The sequence below is a fragment of the Rhamphochromis longiceps genome, linkage group LG12 (genome assembly GCF_057381845.1).
Source record: "Rhamphochromis longiceps isolate RC_006_pf linkage group LG12, R_longiceps_female_GT1.1, whole genome shotgun sequence".
Taxonomy (NCBI): Eukaryota; Metazoa; Chordata; class Actinopteri; order Cichliformes; family Cichlidae; genus Rhamphochromis; species Rhamphochromis longiceps.
The window spans coordinates 42,149,148-42,169,090 of NC_140568.1; the positions used below are offsets into that span (position 1 = coordinate 42,149,148).

General features: G+C 41.0%; 2 protein-coding genes and 1 non-coding gene across 4 annotated transcripts in view; 1 reads left to right on the plus strand and 2 right to left on the minus strand.

The window, feature by feature from the left end:
* fras1 (Fraser extracellular matrix complex subunit 1) overlaps positions 1-1,912 on the minus strand; it is a 306,843-nt gene extending 304,931 nt beyond the window's left edge. For both annotated transcript variants that reach the window (XM_085426433.1, XM_085426432.1), the window contains exon 1: positions 1,312-1,912. In XM_085426433.1, coding sequence (XP_085282559.1) covers positions 1,312-1,378 — 67 coding nt within the window. In that variant the 5' untranslated portion in view covers positions 1,379-1,912. The remainder of the gene's footprint in view (positions 1-1,311) is intronic.
* A 4,182-nt stretch (positions 1,913-6,094) lies between these two features.
* trnac-gca (transfer RNA cysteine (anticodon GCA)) lies at positions 6,095-6,166 on the plus strand. The gene has a single exon. It is a non-coding gene; the product is annotated as a tRNA-Cys (tRNA).
* A 2,882-nt stretch (positions 6,167-9,048) lies between these two features.
* Positions 9,049-19,837, minus strand: mrpl1 (mitochondrial ribosomal protein L1). Its single transcript, XM_085426434.1, has 9 exons — positions 19,782-19,837; positions 18,065-18,173; positions 17,593-17,860; positions 16,398-16,481; positions 15,968-16,039; positions 14,349-14,460; positions 13,647-13,747; positions 12,319-12,400; positions 9,049-9,208 (listed from the first exon to the last, which is right to left on the minus strand). The coding sequence occupies exons 1-9, from the start codon at positions 19,810-19,812 to the stop codon at positions 9,108-9,110; spliced, it is 960 nt and encodes a 319-aa protein (XP_085282560.1). The 5' UTR covers positions 19,813-19,837; the 3' UTR covers positions 9,049-9,107.
* Positions 19,838-19,943: the final 106 nt, after the last annotated feature.

Consider the following 19,943-nt stretch of genomic DNA (forward strand, 5'->3'; position numbering starts at 1 on the left):
TGGTGCTGCTGCTGCTGCTGTTACATGCAGGCAGAGGAGGTTTTCACCTGGCAGATATCAGGCTACAACATTAACCATGCCTCGGTCTGACAGGAGGAGTACAGAGAAACTATGAATGGGTCAGTTAAGCAGCAGCACTTGCACAGACCTGCTTTAGATTCTGCTCTTGACAGTCCTGTGCATTATAACTCCTCTAATGGGAATATCGTAGCCGTGCATGGGCAGCTATTTTAGATCTGATGCAGAGTTATGAATATTTATACAACACAGAGGCCTTGAGAAAGACTGGATTTAAAAAGAAAAGGTGTTTAGATATGAATATGAAAAACTACAACAAGTTCATGTGTTGCTTTTTAATTCAGATTCATTTGCAGTCTGTTGAATGTGACTCTGGGTACCTGCAGAACTATTATCCAAACAGAAGATTGTTTTGCTTAACTATGCCCGCCTAAAATCGGGAGTTTAAGAGTGTATTTAAGTCTGGTCCTTTCTTTGAGTTTCACTTTCTCAAATTGACTTTGAAGTTTGGGTTAAAGACAAATTTTTTTTAATTACTGTTAAGGTTATATGAGGTTACTCTATGTCTGTGTTTCAGTTAAGAGTATTTGTTTCTCTACAATTAAAGTCTGAAATTCTGTTAAATAACTCCAGCAGCTCAGTTAAAACAGATTTTCTTTTTGTCTTTTCAGTTTTAACTCGCCTAACAAATGCTTTTAGTTACTGAAACATAATCAAAGAGCACGTTTTAGTGAATATTCGAGCCGCTCTCCCTGAATCAGACATTTCCAGGTCCACTCGGAGAGCATTATTGACTGCACAGCTCAACCCTGGTGGAGTGTGCTCATTCAGAAATCCTATCAAACGAGTGTTTGTGTCATATGAAAGAGCTCATTTGAAATTCACCAGCTGACTTTTCTCTTCTGGGAAAATCTGTCAACCCTGAAGTTGGGATGGGAACTCTTATCCTTGGGTAACAACACCCTGCTCTGGCTCAAGGTCCTCCACCTGCGATTGTGGGTCCTGAGCAATTATAGCCTAAATTGCATTCATTTTAAGCTGAAAGTGTTCCTAATGGAAACGGTGATCGATCGCTCTGCCCGCAACTTTCACACCTCCACAAGATTTCTCTGCGCGTACTGGAACAATTCTTCACTCGGTGCTGGACAAAGTAGCTGAGGTTGAACTAAATCCGATCCGATTTAGAGTCGGTGGATCGCGTGCATGGTGGTCCCTAATAACCCCTGACCTGGCTACGTAACAAGCAGGACAGGAGGACAAGTGGCTTGGTGAAAAGAGACTAGAAATACCAACCGTGAATCCCACGGGGGACGGTGAGGATCCCAGCCAGAGCGCCAACAAATATCCACCATCCACACATGATCGTACAAAAAAAGAGGATTTAATCCAAATCCAGTCAGAAGAAAAAAACGGGATGTGTGTGTTTGTGTTCGACTGTATCTATCTTAAATGAAAGCGGGTCTCTCTGTGCATTATTGGTGCTTTGAACACAAACAGAAAAGATCCGGGAGTCTTCAGAAGGAGCGGGGAGACGGAGCGCACCGGGTCCGACTCCTGAGCGCTGCGCGCCGGACTGGAATGCGGCGCAATGCCGAAACCTGGAGAAGTGGGTTATCCACCTCCTTCCTGTTCGCGTGCTCAGAGCTCTACCGGCTGGACACAAAACTCTGTTAAGAAAAAAGAGTCACCGACAGCAAGTTGTTCCCTCTTCAGCTGCAGCAGCAGAAGCCGGGACGCTTTTAAAAGCCGAGGCGCATGACGACGACTGGCGGCCGGAGTTTGAGCGCTCCTGCAGCGAGCCTCGCGCGTGTTTGAAGTCACTTCTTGCGGTGGACCGGTCTACTTGTCCTCCCGGAGCCCACCCCACTCCCTCTCCTCCTTCTTTTCCTTCTTGTTCGTCCTCTCCCCCTCTGTCAAAGAGGACGTCCCACCTCTCCACCCCAGCTTCCACCACCCACCTCGCAGATATAATCTCACATGATGGGGACTGTGCTCCCTGGGGATTAAAACATGAGGGAGAGAATTAGTTTTCTGGAGGGGAATTTGGTGATCTAGGATCAGCTGAGGGATTCATCCTTTTAATCCCATTTTCAGCTGGAAATCTGACGTTTACAGAGAATAAAAATAAATACATTAAAGAAAAGTGGAGCTGTAGGCTGTCTGAACTCACTTTTACACCTCTGTGGTCATTATAATTCCCCGGCGCCAATACTCTTTTACGGGAACTCGTGTTTGGAGTGATCTTAAAATAGTTTCTGTTTTGATGCCCTAAGTTTTCTCAGTCTCGAATAATCTTCCATGAATAACCTCATTATGCTCTTATCCTATTATGTGCGTTCAATCTAAAAAACTTGCGGGTTTATAGATGCTGAACTCTGTGTTACCTTTAAATGACTTGAGATTATTGAAATTAAAAGGCAGTGATTTTCAAACCAGGGGTCAGGATCCTCCGAGGGAATTTCTTGGACTCTCAAGATAATTACCAGTAAGGAAATATTGAATTCTCAGCGTTATTCCTTTAATCTAATTCCTGACAGCAATATTTGTAGTCCACGTTTGTCATTGTTAGGTCCGCGTTACATTGCCCAAATGTCAGGTGTGTTATAGCATTTGGTCCACATGAAAAAACCTTCCTATAACCGATGTGGTCCACATCTGGCAACGCCAAAAGTGCCATAAGTAGCCCAAACGAGGCCCAGATTAGGGTCTGATGTGTCTGAGTATGTGCTGTAATTCTAAACAGCTTGACTTCAGATATCATTAAATGATTTAATTGTAAAAATAATATGAGAGCTGAGAGACACTGTCAGCTTGAAATCCAGCACCCTGAGACTGTACACTAAGTGGAAGGGAGAAGGCTGTGGACTAGTGAGTGTTATAACCAGTATCCAGGATGAAACAATAAAGATCCATGAATACATCATGAAGATGGCCACGCCTGATAGTGTGCTTAGGACCACCTCAGGCAGCAGAAACCTGAGACAGAAGAGAACCAAGGAGAGGAACCATCATTAAAGAACAGGCCTGTGCACGGTATGTACCAGTGGCAGATAGAAGGAGTGGTTGATATCGAGAAATCCAACCAGTGGCTGGACAAAGCTGGACTGAAAGACAGCACAGAGGCACTAATCATGGTAGCACAGGAACAAGCTCTGAGCACAAAAATCCATGGAGGCTGGGGTCTACCACATCAGGCAAGATGCCCCTGAGACAATCCAGCACATTACAGCAGGGTGCAAGATACTAGCAGGGAGCGCATACATGGAACGCCATAACCAAGTGGCCGGCATAGTGTACAGGAACATCTGTGCTGAGTGTGGCCTGAAAATCCCAAGGTCAAAATGGGAGACGCCCGAAAGGGTTTTGGAGAATGACCGAGCTAAGATCCCGTGGGACAGTTTGACCGACGGACAAACTGTTGATGGCTAACCAACCGGACATAGTGGTGTTAGACAAAGAGGAAGACAGCCATAGTGATAGATGTAGCGATACCAAATGACAGAAACATCAGGAAGAAGGAACACGAGAAGCTGAAGAAGTACCAAGGGCTCAGAGAAGAGCTCGAGAAGATGTGAGGTGAAGATAACGGTGGTCCACGTGGTAATCGGAGCACTAGGTGCGGTAACTCCCAAGCTAGGCAAGTGGTTCCAGCAGATCCCGGGAACAACATCTAAGATCTCTGTCCAAAAGAGCGCAGTCCTAGGAACAGCTAAGATACTGCGCAGGATCCTCAAGCTCCCAGGCCTCCCAGGATCCGAGCAAGTGTTTGCAAATCATTACTAATTGAGCAATTCATGTAAGTGTCATTAATTTGTGTAATTAAAATAAAAAATAAAAAACTCAATTATAATTATATATTGGTTTTGTGTGGTATTTATTCGTGAAGTGAACTACCAACTTGTCTCCTGTCTAGGGTGTACAGGTACCTTAGCACAGCTCCACCCGTAAATGATGGGTTATAAGACTTTAATAATAAAGGTTTTATTACTGAGCATAATTCCAGGGTGTCAGTTACTGACATTTAGTCAAAGCCTCTGGTGTCTCACATTCAAGCAGAAGGTTTCCTTTAGTGTTGCTCAGTATGTGTGACCACAATACTGAGACCAGTGTCTCTCCTACTTTGTCATAAATTAACCCAAACCTGACCGAGTAGTTTTGGTCACAACTTTGTGTCCAGGTTCACAGTCTTGTGATTTGGCCACCACCACATCACACCACCTATGTCACTAACAACTTTATAATGGACACTGTTTAAAACATTACACAGTATTTACAACTTTCCAAGAACCATCCAAATAATGTTTTACAAATTAGTAAATATTGCTTTCAATTTCATGCTTTAATAAAAATAACTGATAATTAAAGTTAAGCAACTGTATTTTTACCTTATGGACATGATTTTCTGAGACTTGTAAACACATATTGTTAACAGCAACATAAAAACGTGTCCTTAATCAGAAAAGAATAATTCAACTGATGTTAACAAGGGAGGAGACCACAGACACTGAGGTATTTCTCATCTTGTTTTCAAAACCTCAAAATCCATTATTCAATTTTTGAGGTTCCATGGGGCTTTTATATATTTACGATTTTGCTGAAATCCTGGCAGAAGTTTAAGAGACTCCCTTTAACACTATCCATTTTACATAGAAACTGAATATTTTGGGAAAACTGATCAACTATTGACTTGCTAATTAACTTTTTTTACTGACTTTATTAGTCAGGAACATATTATTACTACTAACAATCTCCTTTAATTATTTAAATATTATCTCATGTGAACCTTTTATTGTCTTTTTTTAGTTTTTCCTCTAATTTAAAATTTAAACATTTAAATTTAACATAATTTCAAACAACAAATCCTGTTTACCTTGACCCTGGTGGTATGGAGGACAAAACAAGCCAAAATAATAAATTTAAAAAAAAAACAGAGAAAGAAATTTTTAGATAAAAAAAAAAAATAATAATTGAAAAAAAAAAGATTTAAAATGTCTTGATGCATGCTTAATAATCCAGGGAAGAAAATCCCAGAAAGTTGTTTCTCTTCATCTGGACGTTTCATTTTCGGTGGGTGACTTCTTCGATCCAACAGACTGAAGAAGTCACTTGAATGAGTGATTAAGGTCAGTTTTATTTTCTTCAGTGATTTTGTTCATATTATTTATTTCTTTATTTTCTAGTTTTATTCATTTATTTGGGCAGTCTTGGTCTTCCATACAGTAATATGTACTTACTTTGTTGTTGTTTTTTTCAGGTAACGGGATAATCTCCTCTACCTTAAGTCCTGTCACTATCTTACAGGAAGTTGGCAAACTTTTTTTTTTCAGTGACCATTTACTTAGTGCTTCATTTTTCCCCCAGTTTGCTTTTATTTCATCCACAGCTTGCTGATCTACCTGGGAGCTGCTTTCCCCCCTCTTTTTTCTGTACAATAACTAACTATTGTATGTCTACAGCTTGTTTTTCAGTGTAATGTTTAATCAGCAGGAGTGCAGCATTGAGATTCCTCAGGGTCACATGGCAGTAACCTGATCTCCACTCAGTCCTTTTGTCCTCTGCCAAAAACAGGGATCAGAATCGGTTTTGCCTTTGAACAAGCTTTCTTTTCTGCTGCTTTAATTCTGCTGCTGTCTGCACTCTTCAACTATTTATAACCAGCTCCCCGTCTGCAGTGACAAAGGAGAAGATTAAAAAAATATATAAATATATATAGCAGGTTAAATTCTGACCTCCAACACAACCAAAAGTATCTATATCATTTTGACATGTCATGAGGGCTCTGGTGAGATTATACCTGACCTCCTATTAAAGTCAGGCTTGGAATGGAGGTCTTATAAATCTCTGGTTATAACTATAGAGACATCATCGCTGGCCATAACCACACAGCAGACTCTTCATGATGTGTGTGACTAAAGGGTATGTTGACAGAAATTGTATCTTAAATATGTTTCTGAAATCCCATTGGTGTGGGGATTGGTAGATAAGGTGAAAGGCAGGACAGGACACGACCTTAGCGGTCATGATGCCAAACTAGTGCCTTACAGTGAATGGATGTACTCGCTTGGTAGATTAGAGCGGGGGTGTAGCTCAGGGGTAGAGCATTTGACTGCAGATCAAAAAGTCTCTGGTTCAAATCCAGATGCCCCCTGCTTTATGAGTAACCTAAACACCTTTCTTCACACTTCAGCTGATACAGTCTCATCATGAACCTTCTAGAAGTTCAAAGGATGTCAGTCCCCCAGGTCTACATTCAGTCTTCCAACTCCCCCTTTTGATAAATCTTATATTTATAGCTGAAGCTGGACACAGAGACTAAACCTAAACCACTCTGTAGTTATGCAGATTTAGGCTCAAGCTCCTGGAGAAATTCATTTCTTTCCATGCACCCATTCATTTACATTACACCGTGCTTCTAATTAACTCCTGTCTTCTCTACTGCAGTTTGTTTTATCTTCTTTGTTCATGGTCCTGTCTTCTCTTTCCACTCATGTACAACTGTTTACACCCTCCCCAGCGGCTGCACTTCCCCGTGTCTGGAGGTCACTTTAACTAGAATTTTCTCTCTAATAAAGTGGAGTCTTTAAAATGCGAAATAAAGTGCCTTGAGACAAATGTTGTTGCAAACTGGCAGCATATTTTAAATAAAGCAAATTGAACATACGGGAGATTTTGGACTGGACTGTTAGACTAAACTATCCACCACTAGATAAAAGAACATCTTCTCTCCATTAAATTTCCAGAGACAAGATGGACTGAAGCTGTTCTGAAGCTCAGTATGATCTCGCACCAAAAAATAGTTAACCGGAAATAAGCCACAAATCCTCCAACGGCTCACTGGAGGAGTTAACAAGCTAATGCTGCTGGTATTTCTGCAGAATAGAAAGAGCAAGAGCAGTTGCAGTTTTCTTCAGTCTTTGAGACATTTTAGTTTAGTTTGTTGATGTGAAATCACTTCCCAGCCTCTCTGTCCCCAAGAAGAACTCTTTCATCTCGGCGAGAGAAACAAAGGAAGTAAACATCTTTACAACAACAGCCAGATCAGTATGAAAAACCACAGTTTACAGACAGACAGACACACCTGTGAGAGTCAAGCTGGCACCACAGCAGCATTACTGCATGTCAACAAGAAGCTCGTTAAAGGCGGTTTCATGACTTTTACTGTTTCCAGTTTTTCATTGCTTCTTTCTATAGTCTGTTTCTTTTGCTCTCCACCACCAAATCCTATTAAATTAGTTGCAGCAGCAGCAGCAGCCTGATTCCCCCACAGGGACCAATAAAAATTCAAACTAATCTCAATCTCACTCTGAACGTCAACCTGCACAGCATCACAGGATTAATGTCTAATAGGCTGCGCTAATTCAACACACAGCTTGAAAGGATGACTCTACTCTTGCTGTGGTTTGGGACATAAAAGACGTGGGATACTTTCCCAAAGACTTGCTAACATCTAAAGATGTTTTGAACCACAGAAATAATGTGCTGGGAGGGTTGAGAGTGCAAATCTTAGCTTCTAAATTGAGTTACTAAAACACTGTTTTCACTTCAACCTTCAACTCACAGGTTTAACTTCAGGGTTATTTATTCATTCACAAACTTGAACTAATAAAGATAATATTCAGTACAGAGAAACTACAGCTGGAAGAGCTTAAACTGATGGATGACAATTTATGGAAAATTGACCCCAATTTGCAATGTTTTGGGAGTTAAGGCAAAAAAAAGGCTTCAGTTTTACCTGTGAATATATCTCAAGCATCCACAACATAATCTAATGCAAGATTATACATGATGTGCAAGTACATGTCTACTATTAAAATCTGTGAACATTTTTTACTTCACTACTTTTTATATATTAGTGGCCTCATGTAAGAAAATCTAATTTCTCCCTCAGTGTCAGTGTGGCTTTATCTCCTGGAATGAGCTTCAACAGGTTGGTGGAAGACTTCCGTTTAACCCTACAGGAGTCTGGAGTGCAAGCTATGTAAACACTGCCCCCTGCTGTTCAGCTGGTAGTATTACACGTGATTTTATACCAGTTTATACCAGGATGACCCGGGATGAAAATTTGTGGTTGTGGACATGGGGCCCCTCACTTTGCATAACAGCTTAATTATTTCCCCGAGTGACCCAGAACCTGATTCTTTTTGGATACCAACTTCTTAAATGTGTTTATTTGTCATTCTCAGGTAACATAAGAAAAATGAAGCCATTTGTATGTATTATATATGTATTTGATCTGATCGTGGCTCAAGAGTTGGGAGTTCACCTTGTAATCGGAAGGTTGCCGGTTCGAGCCCCGGCTTGGACAGTCTCGGTCGTTGTGTCCTTGGGCAAGACACTTCACCTGTTGCCTACTGGTGGTGGTCAGAGGTGGCGCCAGTGTCCGGCAGCCTCGCCTCTGTCAGTGCGCCCCAGGGCGGCTGTGGCTACAATGTAGCTGCCATCACCAGTATGTGAATGGGTGGATGACTGGTTGTGTAAAGCGCTTTGGGGTCCTTAGGGACTAGAAAAACGCTATACAAATACAGGCCATTTGTTTGAGTGGGGATTGGCTCAAACCTTTAAACATCATGTCGACAGCATGAATTGACTCATGACTGAAGCCTAATGACTTTACGACAAAACCAAAATCAATTAGTTAAAATCATCAAATGCTTTATAGTTTATTGTATTTGAGGACATGTGGAGATTGGAGCATATAGAGCTGTTTATACGTTTAAACGGATTTCAAAGCTTTTGTTAGCTGAAAAAATGATAATTAGGACAGCTTTCACTGACCATGTGGTCAAACAACTATAAATAGAAAGAATAAAAAGATAAAATAAATAAATAATTCAGACAAAACCCCCTCAGACTGTTTCTGGACCTCCTGTCATTCTGTAAAACAATAAGAGTACAGCTGATTTATGGGTTTTAATTTGCCATGTTGTGTTATCATTAATAAACGTCACTTTCCTGTCTTGGTCACCTTTTACCTTTTGTCCCATTTTGCTCTCCTGGGATTTCCTTCTTCGAAAGAACAGATACCAAAACACACGAGCGACAGAACAAAAACTTTATTGACTACAACGCACATATACACAATCTGCACCTCACTCCTCCTTTTCTGGTGATTTCGGGAGAACATCTTCGCTCTTGAACCAAACAGCTTCACTGGTGTGACTGGCGATGATCGCTCGCTCAATGAAAGGTCCTGATACGGAAAGAGGAAAAGAAAGGAAGAAAGACGCTGTCATCATAAAGAACGGCTCTTTTTAAGTGGAGGAGAAGCCAAACACAGACTGAAAACTGATATCTGCTTAATTGCAGGGCTAATGATCACTATCGACTGACAAATGATCCCCCTCCCCTTCTGCTGCAAGTGTTAATGACAACATTTGAAATTAATTAAGTCAAACACATCATAAAAAAGGAAGATACGGGGTGGAGGTGGGTTGCAAAGTGGCTTGCATGTATATAGCAGATGTAGGCAGTCTAAAGGAGCTTAGATGGCAATGAAGCTCCCAGCAAAGAGTTGCTGTGTTGACATTAATGACAGAGGAGGTTGTGATTATTGAGTCAGCAGAGTGTTCACGACTTCTTACGCACTCCGTGACTCTGCTTTGTAACTTTATGCAGTTTACATTTTGTGGCTGAGCTGCTGTGAATCCCAAATGTTTCCAGTTTGACATAATACCACATAGTTACCTTAGAATATCTAGGCTCAAATTTGGCCTCAAAGCACTGATGATATCTGAGCTTCAGCAATGTATTTGTATCAATGTATTTTTTTTCATAAATCCAAAAATATCCCCACCATCACAACGCAGCTACCGATAATACTGGTTACAGACTCCTGTTTGTCAGATTTACAGAATAAATTCAAACTTTTTAATAAATAATTCACATTTAAAACATTTACATTTACAAATGAAAAGTTCTATTTCTCCAGGCAGAATCTCCACCATGTCCGAGGTAACCTGGACTGACTCGTATTACTGAGACACTACAATCCTAAACCTGTTAATGGAGCATCATCTTGCATTAAGTTATGTTAAACAGCTTCTTTCCATCTCGTCCTCTTTTCTCTGTCTTTGGCTTACAAACTCTCTGCAGTCTTATTTCTCTCACGTATTTACTTTTAACATACTTATGAATAGTTATTTCAGCACTGCGTTCCCCGTCGTCTCCCGTCCTCTGCATTTATATTATTTTTTATTAGCATATTATGTCTTTGGTCGTGAATAACTCCCATCAGCCCCTTGGGGGGAGCTGGGCTCTTCTTCATACCCACACGCTGTATTTCCGCACTTCTCTCTCTGTTTTTAAGCACTTATCTCTGAAGTTTACTCTTGTTTTTGCCCACGCTGCTGCCATTAGCCTCTGTCTAAATGACTCTTAAAAACAGTAATGGAAATAAAGAAGCCAATCTAACAGTAAGTATTCCTGATATTCGCATTTTCTGATGCTTCACTACTGGTTGCCGAGGTAATTAAATTCTGCCGCGGGGTCCTTGTGTGATCCTTGTCAGGGATTTGTAACGTTTGCTGGCACAAGCTCAAAGACGCGTCTCTGCTGACGAGAGTTCAGCAGAGCCCAGGTGGCCCGGCTCGACGCCTTCATCGCCAAATGAAGCAGAGCCGTAACGATGCACCGAGTGAGACATTTCACTCAACCGACGTTGCGTTGAGGATGCCGCGCGTAGCCGAGTGGGTTCAGCAGAGCATTAACGCTTCAAGGGTGAGCGGTGAAGACTCCCACAGGGATCGTCGTCAGGCTGAAACTGCACACACTCAGGTTTACTGCGAGCACTATAAACAGAAGCATCTGCTGCGCGTGCAATCACACGGCTGCTGCCAGGAAACGGCGTGATGACCTCTGCCAGAAAAAGTCCTGTTTCTCTTCTTTTTGAGGTTTTGAAGGGTCAAAAACAAACAAACAAGCAAACAAACAAACAAACAGGCAACCGCTGGTGTCAGCCTCCTACTAGATGCACATATGGTGTCAATTTCAAAATTCTATGCCATGTTATTATCAATTTATGACAAGCTTCTCAGAGAACTTGACCCCTGACCTTTGACCTTGAGGTCACTGAGATTCGAACTCATCCGAGATCTTTAGTAGAAGCACCTACAGTTTCAATTTGAAAATTCTAGGTGACTTCACAACATTTTCACAGAATTTGACCTCTGACCTTTGGGTCAAAGTCGCTGAGATTTGGACTCGTCCTGCTAAAAGCAGATGCACGTACGGGATCAACGAAGCTCCAACGTCGTTGTTCTTATGTTATCACATTCACAAACTCAGGCGTCCATGTGGGGTGACGACATTACCCCATCAGCCTGAGGGATGAAAGTCAGTTTGATTTCCATCGTAACGAGCAACACAACCCTGCAGAGCTGCTAGTCTGGCTGTAAACCTCTGGAGGCCGTTCCTTTTTAATATGTTGCATTCACGGGGCTCATTCTGCTCGTTTTTCCCCCATACGTTAAAACATGAAGCGATTTTATTTTTTTGTAAAATGAAACGATTGCAGGTATGATTGAAAACTGACATGCAGGACCAAAGCAAACTTTCAAGAAATTAACTCCATTCTATAATTTTATGAGAAGTATGAGGAAAAACAATAAACGATAAGAAAACCATTATTCTTTATTCTGCTGAAGAGACAAAGGTTTAGTGGTACTACGGTCTACACGAGAGAGATCGGAGTTCTCTCTATATGCACGGCTCCAGTTTAGATGGCACAAAGAGTCCTTTGTGAAAGCTCTGCAGTTTACTTCAGCGGGGAAAATGTTAATAACGTGGTATTTAGCAAGCTCAAAATTAGTTTTTAGATCGTTTAGGCCTTTCTCTCTAATGAGAATCCATTAGCTGATGATTACACTGCATCCTGTAAATCGAACAAAGTGGAGGAAAATGCAGAGAAATTACTGAACGAACTACAGCTTGATGGAAAAGCTGCTGACTCCTCTGCTTCCCTTCTTGATTTATAAGAAGAGAACCTGGACAAACGGCCATAATTTTTAACTCAGGGGTCATAGTTTTTGTTTAGGTTTACCATTACACCTCAACGTCACGTCATACACTTTTTACGCTGCAGTGTTATGGTATGAAAATAAGTGGAACTCTCTTGAGGGAGTGATTGACACTCACAGGAAGAAGGCTCTGGGTTCAAAACTCTAGAAGCTTTCTATCGAGCATTCAAGCAGACAAAAATAAATGAAAAGTCTGCTATTTTTTCCCTGCGAGCTATAAAAGCAGAGGTAGGGCTTGGGGAACTGTCGGAGGGTTTTTGCTGTTGGTTTTGGTGAACATACATACCCAAGCTGGCTGGTCGGTGTGAACAAACATCAACCAGGATTGTCTGCAGGTTGGCGAAGATGTGCTCACTGGGCATGTCGAGCTAAGCAGAGGAGAGAAAACAAAATGTCTGAAACGTCCGATTATATTTACCATTTCTGAAATCCTCTGTATGTTCATACTGGCGAAAAATCAATGTGCTGCATTTAAACAAATAACGCCAGCATTTCAAGTTAATTTCACACATGTAGTGCACCCCTGAGCACTTCATGGACTCACCCGACAGAAGTGCATGCAAGAGTTTAAATGTCTGCCAGAACCCTAACCAGTGATGTCACACTGCAGCCTCCTGCTAAAGCTATCCAGGGAGATCTCCAACCTTGACCCCACAGAGAACTGCAAAGCACATAGCCTGCATATAAAAGATGGACGTGGCAACTGTGACATCACCTGAGTTTGCATTTTGAAGCCTCAATGTTACTTTTTGGTCACCGCCATGTTGGATTTTTTCCCTCATTTAGAAGAGAAGGTGGACAAGCTTGGTTAGCAAGCTGCCAATCACGTGTCAGATCATTTCATTTAGACTTTCTGACTCACTTTTGAAGTTAGCGATTGTGACCACTGAAGAAACTTCTTTTCTTGTAGTTCTGAACCAGCTTCACTTTTCAGCCTCAGAGGCTGACGGTGTGAATGCAAAGCAGATCATTTCCTGCTGTGTTGCAACAAAGTTAAACTGTACCGACCCGACTGTCCTGCGTTTATGTGTGAAAATGTCCTGATATAAGATAAGATAAGATAAGATAACTCTTTATTGTCATTGCACAGTCATACATAGTACAGTAGTACAATGAAATTGGAAAAACTGTCCTACGTCGGCACTACATATATGCTGAGTGCTTATAAACGAGCGAATATGTGTTCTCTGCATTTTAAATTCATGCAGATGTGATAAAAATATATAGAACAGGAAAACACCAAGCCTGTAACCAGCTGATACTACTGTTTTATTTAAAAATGTACCCAGTAGAAGCAAACACACACACACACACACACACACACACACACACACACACACACACACACACACACACACACATAAAGCATTTCCTCCCTAAACACACTCCAACATTTCCCTCAACCTTCCTCAGGGCGCATCGATTTTATGTCTCCATCCTTGTGGGAATTTATGCTTTTTTAATCAGGACTTTTTTTCCCCTTTGCTTTGAGCTCTAAAACTTGCAAAACTTAAAACTGCCTCATCGCTGAAAACTTCCTCTGTTGGTTTTGCACACATTCACACAGCTCCTCCCATCAATGCACATTGCATGTACCGGTTTGTTATGACGTACCGTAGCTATCTGGGACCTAACATAGCAGTCGCTCTCCACCATGTACTCGTGACCAGTTTTAAATAGCTCCAACATCTTGGGAACGTTGATGCCGACTGAGCCTGAGAGTAAAGGGAGAAAACGGGAGAGAGAATAAGTGATCAGCACTCATTATCTCGTAACGCATTCACACTTTAGACATCCAGTTATGGCTGTCGTCTTCACTGGTTGTGAGTGACACTGGATTAAAACTATCGACTGCTGAATGTGAAACATTTGAACTAAAAATAAAATGTCACTGAAGCCACAACAGAATTTTGAAGCACGAATTAGAAATAATAGAATTTCCTGTCATCATCATCAAAGACTGATATCATCAGCCTTCACTTTGTTGAATAAAAGTAGGCATTAAAATTCCAGTAACTCTTCAGACATTCAATTTTTCCTGATGATCTTTCAGATATTCCTAATTTGGTCACCTCGAGCCAGGAAACAGCCAATCAGCAGGACAGTTAAACGGTGAGGAGCTCAAACAGCTTGTTTCAATCAGAGGTTGGACTGAGATGCAGCATTAAGCAGCAGTATATGATAAATAAGAATTATTTTGAACTATAGCAGACAACCAATTAAAATAAATAAATAAAAAAGGTGCTGAAATTGGACAGGTTCACCTTAACCTTCAACACGGCTGAAGGTAAAAACAACTCTTAACCTGCAGCTCACCTCTCTTGCTCTTTGGAAACTTCTTCCTTAGTTTGTTTTTCAGTGGTACGAGCTTCGGCAGGATGTCGGGAACCGCCACATAGAAGTCTGCTGAAACCTCATCATCCAAGATCTTAAAAAAGAATAAAACCACATGACCAAAAATTAGTTTAAACATTAAGACTCCTGCAGGTTTTGGTCCTCATCTACCCAAATCTGCTGCTATACTGGTGGTCTCCTGTTGTCTCATTACTGTTATCATAAGCTCTGTGCATAAACTGGACCTGTGGAGACTGAGATTTTCAGGCTGTGAGTAGGGCTGGGTATCGTCACTGATTTCTAGAATCGATTCAATTCCGATTCACAAGGTCCCAAATCGATTCGATCCACGATTCGATTTAATTCGATTCGATTTAAATCTGGGAAATTTTGACAGTCAGAAGTATAATTCAGATCAGAACATTTACATATTTTTGTATCTATAAAAAGGAAGCTGACACTCGCAAGACTTTATCCAAGGTGTGAGCATCACAGCAGATGCCTTTGTGTCAAAGTAGCTGAAGATAAAACACAGAAAAACATGAAGGTGATTTTCCTGGCCTGGGATTTTATAAAAATATTCTGCAGTACATCAAAAACGAAAGAAAACCATTAATTAATGAACATTACCTCTGACGTTACAGCGGTTTTATTAGACACACGGCTAAGCATTTTGCATTTTGAATAATATTAAAAAGTTTAAATTTGTTCAGTATTGAACAGCAGAAATGAGGTTTTCTTTTCGGAAGAATGTAAAAGGGAAAAAAACAGCGGCCGACAGCGCTGTAAACAACAGTAGACTTGTGCATAACAAGCAAGCGAATAATGAAGAAAGCGAAACTGTTCGAGAGAGAGAGAGAGAGGGTGGGAGGGAGAGAGGGGGAGGGAGAGAGGGAGAGAGAGAGAGAGAGCTGCGCATCGCAATGGAAGCAAAACAGTAAAAGAGTGAATTCATGACGATGTTTATGTGAAGCGTTTGGATCTTCTTTTGCTGCTGGTTCGGTCAATATTGTTTGGAGAGAGATCAAACTAACAGCTTTAGAATCAGCGCATAAAGGGCGTGAACACAAAGCGCGGACCCGGATCAGCGAGCTGTCGGCTTTCAGCCCCGACTGTGAGAAAGGCGACATCTAACTGATTCTGATCCGCGGGTCGCGCTGTGTGTTTAAGTCTATGTGCAGAATCCCTGTACCTGCTCTCATTTACTGTTTGGTGGTTCTTGAAATTTTGTGAGATGTCACCAGAGATTCTGGCATTTCGGACAAAATAAATTTATATTAAAAAATCGATTCAGGATTTTAATGAATCGATTTTACGTTATCCAAGCCAGAATCGATTTTAATCGATGAATCGATTATAAAAACCCACCCCTAGCTGTGAGGTCTGACCTGTGGACTGCCTGCCTGCAAAAGATATGTGCTGTCAATTCTTTAAAAAGTCAGTTTTAAAGTTTTTTAATAATTTAACAGTTTGCCTCACAAACAAGTAAACAGCACAGAAATTTGGAGAGAAACAGAAAAGTAATACTTTTTTTCAGTTTTCCCGGTAAACTCGATCTGACCTCACGGGATGTGCCGTTTAGCTCAGTTTAACCAACTCACCGGCTGTATGAGCTCCACTCCTCCAGCAAACACCGCTCCGTTCTCCCGAGCAACTGTGGCTTGATTAGCATCCTGCAGAGACACAACCAAAGACACCCGCGCCCATTTAAATCTGATTTGGGTGCGTCAACGTCTGGCAGACCCCAACGATGTCATTCATTATGACCGTTAACACGCTCATCTAAGTTACAACCCACGGCCTGCACAGCTTGACAGGAATATTAATCAAACCCTGCTCGTCGGGTTCTACGATAAAAAGCAGCCACGACCGAAGCACATTCATTACAGACAAACAGGGAGAAAAATAAAAGGTGCTGCTGCTGCTGCACATCTGAATCATGCACCGACAAAATTAAAACAATTCATCAACAACAGACACACAAATGGCTACGAAATGAAGATTCAGTGAGGCTAAAATAAAAGTTTTTACCTCTGTAAAAACTAAAACTCTGTTCATCTCTGCCTTGAAGGCGTGCGGTAAGTGCACAGTGCTGACGAAGGGGTCGACTTTTTTCTGCAAGGAGGAAAAACAGAGTAATTTATTATGAGTAACAACACCGGGTATGCTGCAGGAAAAGAGCAAAAGAATCTGGAAACAAATAAGGAAAAGCGAGGATGTCAATCACAGAGCAGGCCTACATAATCAAGCATTAAAGTTATTCAGCCACCACTTTAATTTTTCATTTCTCTAGAGAGTTCATAATTCATAATGCATGGGAACATTAGTTCTGCAGTGACAGACAGCTAAGAGTAAGACAGAGTTTGTCTCCCGTGGACCCTCTGGACAGCACAGCAGCAGCTCTGCAGCCCTGCGATGTGTAAGAAAGAACGAAAAGAAGCACTCGTGAGGCTTTTATTCCTCGGTGCCGCGCTGTTTTCAGCAGATTAACTGAAACTGCTCGTGCTGCAAAGATTGATGTCATGAATAACCCTCAGATTGGTGGAAGCGAGGCGTGACAGTGACAGCCAGAATGGGAAAGCACCAAATAAATCCAAATAAGTCTGCCAAGTGTGACTGCTAAAATTTGTCTTCGGCACACACACAAACACGCACAAACACACACACTGGCAGATGATCAACCCTCATCAGGATGTTCTTTTCTATTCTGAGGTTCCAGCTTGATGATAAAAGGAAAAGCAGCCCGTGGTTTCTGGGACACTAAAAGGGTTTGATGGAACCAACGTGTGAATAGCAACAAAGTCAGAAAAGCAGGGAGCAGTTTGAAGCCATGATGTGAATCACCTTGCTGTGCTCAGAAGACTGGGCTCCAGCAATGTTAACATACATGGTAAATGTCAAAGTAACATCCACAGAGGACCCAAGGATTGAACAGAGAAACAGCCCTCTTCGTCAATATGCTTGCACTGAAATTTCTTTGAAACTGAACCAATTCTGTTCTGGAGAATTTATAGCACATGATGCAGCTGCTGTGTGTATTTTTGTGTTTATAGTAGTTATAATGTCTGCTGCCTTCTTGTCCAACATATTAATGAAAAACGCTTCTCTAATCACTTCCACCTGGCAGAGAACACAATTAAAAAAACCTCCCCTAGTACCACAGTTAGCCGTCCTTGTCTTTGTGCCATTCAGTCAACATGAGTTTCAGTGTTTTTGTCATTATTACCTTCTTCTCCAGCTTCATGTCCAGCTTCAGATCTATGTAAACCGGCTGATTGTGGGGAGTGAAGTCTAACGCCTGGAATTTCTTCAGCATGTCAATTGCCTCCGCTGGGTCATGCAGAGTCCGTGGGTAGTACCTCATAACATATACGTCATCCACAGGCGCCCATCCCGTCTTACCGAAAGGCTTATGTCTGTTTTTGTCATCGATGACCCTCTTCTCTTTCTTCACCTCCTTTTCTGCGTTGTCTTTTTTGTCTTTCTTTAGTGTCCTGGCAATCAAAAGGGGAGATGTTAACCTGAGAAATAGCTGAGTCACCAGGTCAGCATCTAATTTCTCTCAATTTTATTGTTCGCACTAACCAGAAAACTGCTCAGAATGGGAAAAATGGGGTGAGTCAAGCAGAGAAAAACCCCCACCTTTAGAGCCAGTAAATCATTTCTGGGTGACAAGCTTTAAAGGTCTGTAAACTCACTTGACAGCTGCAAAAGTTCTGACAGGTAGATTCCTTGGTGCAGTCTGTGAGACACCTGAGTAAGCTGGACCGCTGGCACTCAGTAGCTGCCTCTGACATCCTGCTAAAACTGTGAAGACAGGCGAGGAAAAAAGCTTCATAAGGAGTTTAAACAAACAGACACGTGCTGTTTTTTTCCTGTGGGACACAACATCAAACTGCACACCATAATTAAGAGAAACGCTCTGTGATTTTATAAAACATTTTTAATGAACTTTGCATAAACTAAATGCATCAAAGTATCTTTTTATTTCCAGCAGACAAGCTGATGATGAGCATCGGTGTTTAACGCTACCTAATTTAAGTATACCACTGTCTTTTGCATGACAAGCACTTCTCCCTGATGTGCATCTGCATCAGTGAGTTCATCAATTTAAAAAAATCATGGTTTACAGTCTCATTCTGGTAAAAACTCTTCCACAAAGAATGAAACCCACACTGATGGTGTAAGTTTTAGCAGTACCGATCATAAACTGTTTAAGTGAATCTAAATGTTTCTTTGAATGTTTTATTGATGTTGTGCTGCCAGGATGGAAGACATGTTTTATCATTAATATCAGCTTCATAAATACAATGTGGAAGACTTTTGGGAGGACATTATTGAAATTATTTTATAATAACAAGAAGAGGTCAACTAAACATATATTTTTATGCTATTGCTAGTTTTCTGTATTGATGCTCTGCTCTCTTTTGTTTTTTAATTATTTTGGCAGTGACATGCTAAAACTTTTTAGGATGGGTTAGCGAAATGGCAAAAGCTGTTGTGATTTTGTTAATGCCAGCCCTACTGTAAATGTCTTGTAATGCTGGCATCAATTCATCGGGAGAAGAACACTTTATTGAAAACCTGAAATATTAATGGCTTCCTTGCAAGTTTTACCTGCAAAGTATTAAGTGTTTATCTATTTGGAAATTCTTCTCAGTACAGTAAATGTGAAAGTAAAAAGAAATTATACCTTCCAATACTAACCGATGGGAGTTTCCTAATGAAGTGGTGTAAGTTTTGGCTATGGCTCATGTATTTTCAAAACATATTCATTTTGGATGACTGTTACATTACACTGGTTGCACTGCATTGGTTTTACTGGTCGGTCAGACCACTTACGATCAAATTAGGATAACTGACACAATGAAACGACTGTTGGGCGATATCATATTTAAAATCCAACATTTTAATTTACATCAAGAAAATCGTTGGTTTCAAGTAAATTATCACAAAAATTCGTTAATAATTTATATGATTTTTAACCCGGCATATGGCGACCCAAATTAACTCTTAAAATACGACTGCAATGACAGCTTCTGACCTGGTTGTTACCGCACATCACGGCTGAAAGGAAACATAACATGAAAATCTAATTAATTTAAGAAGTATCTGGTCAATCAGAGCAATGCCGATTTAAAGTGTATCAAAAATTAAAATAAAATCAAATATTGTTGATTCGTGAGAAAATTAAGTGACGACAAACAAGCTGATAATATGTTAAACAGTCAAACAGCAGGTTGGCTATTGGTTAGCTAACAGTGAAGCCAAAAGGCTACACAAAGAGATCTCTGAATCGAGCCCAGAGACAAAAGCGAGAAAACAGGAAAGGACAAACGCAGCCTATAAACACATCCCTTTATTTTTTTTTAATGTCATCTAAAAAGAATCCAATTTCACAACAAAACAACTGACCTTTCCACACAGTACGCGTGCAGGTTGCCATGTCAGGGAATCGCGCTTGGCCGTGTGAAAACAGAGGTAGGGAATAAATGGTTCCGCCTCGGAAACGATCAAATGTTAGTTGAAAAAACGGAAAAGTTTTAGTTCTGCTGCATATTCTGAAACAAAAAACAT

What these genes read in the sequence shown, in the direction of transcription:
- mrpl1 (XM_085426434.1), bottom strand. Translation starts at nt 19,812, where the DNA reads ATGGCAACCTGCACGCGTACTGTGTGGAAAG. An exon ending in CACGCGTACTGTGTGGAAAG is followed by an intron (nt 18,174 to 19,781) that starts GTCAGTTGTTTT and finishes CTGTCTTCACAG; the next exon opens with TTTTAGCAGGATGTCAGAGG. An exon ending in AGAACTTTTGCAGCTGTCAA is followed by an intron (nt 17,861 to 18,064) that starts GTGAGTTTACAG and finishes TTTGATTGCCAG; the next exon opens with GACACTAAAGAAAGACAAAA.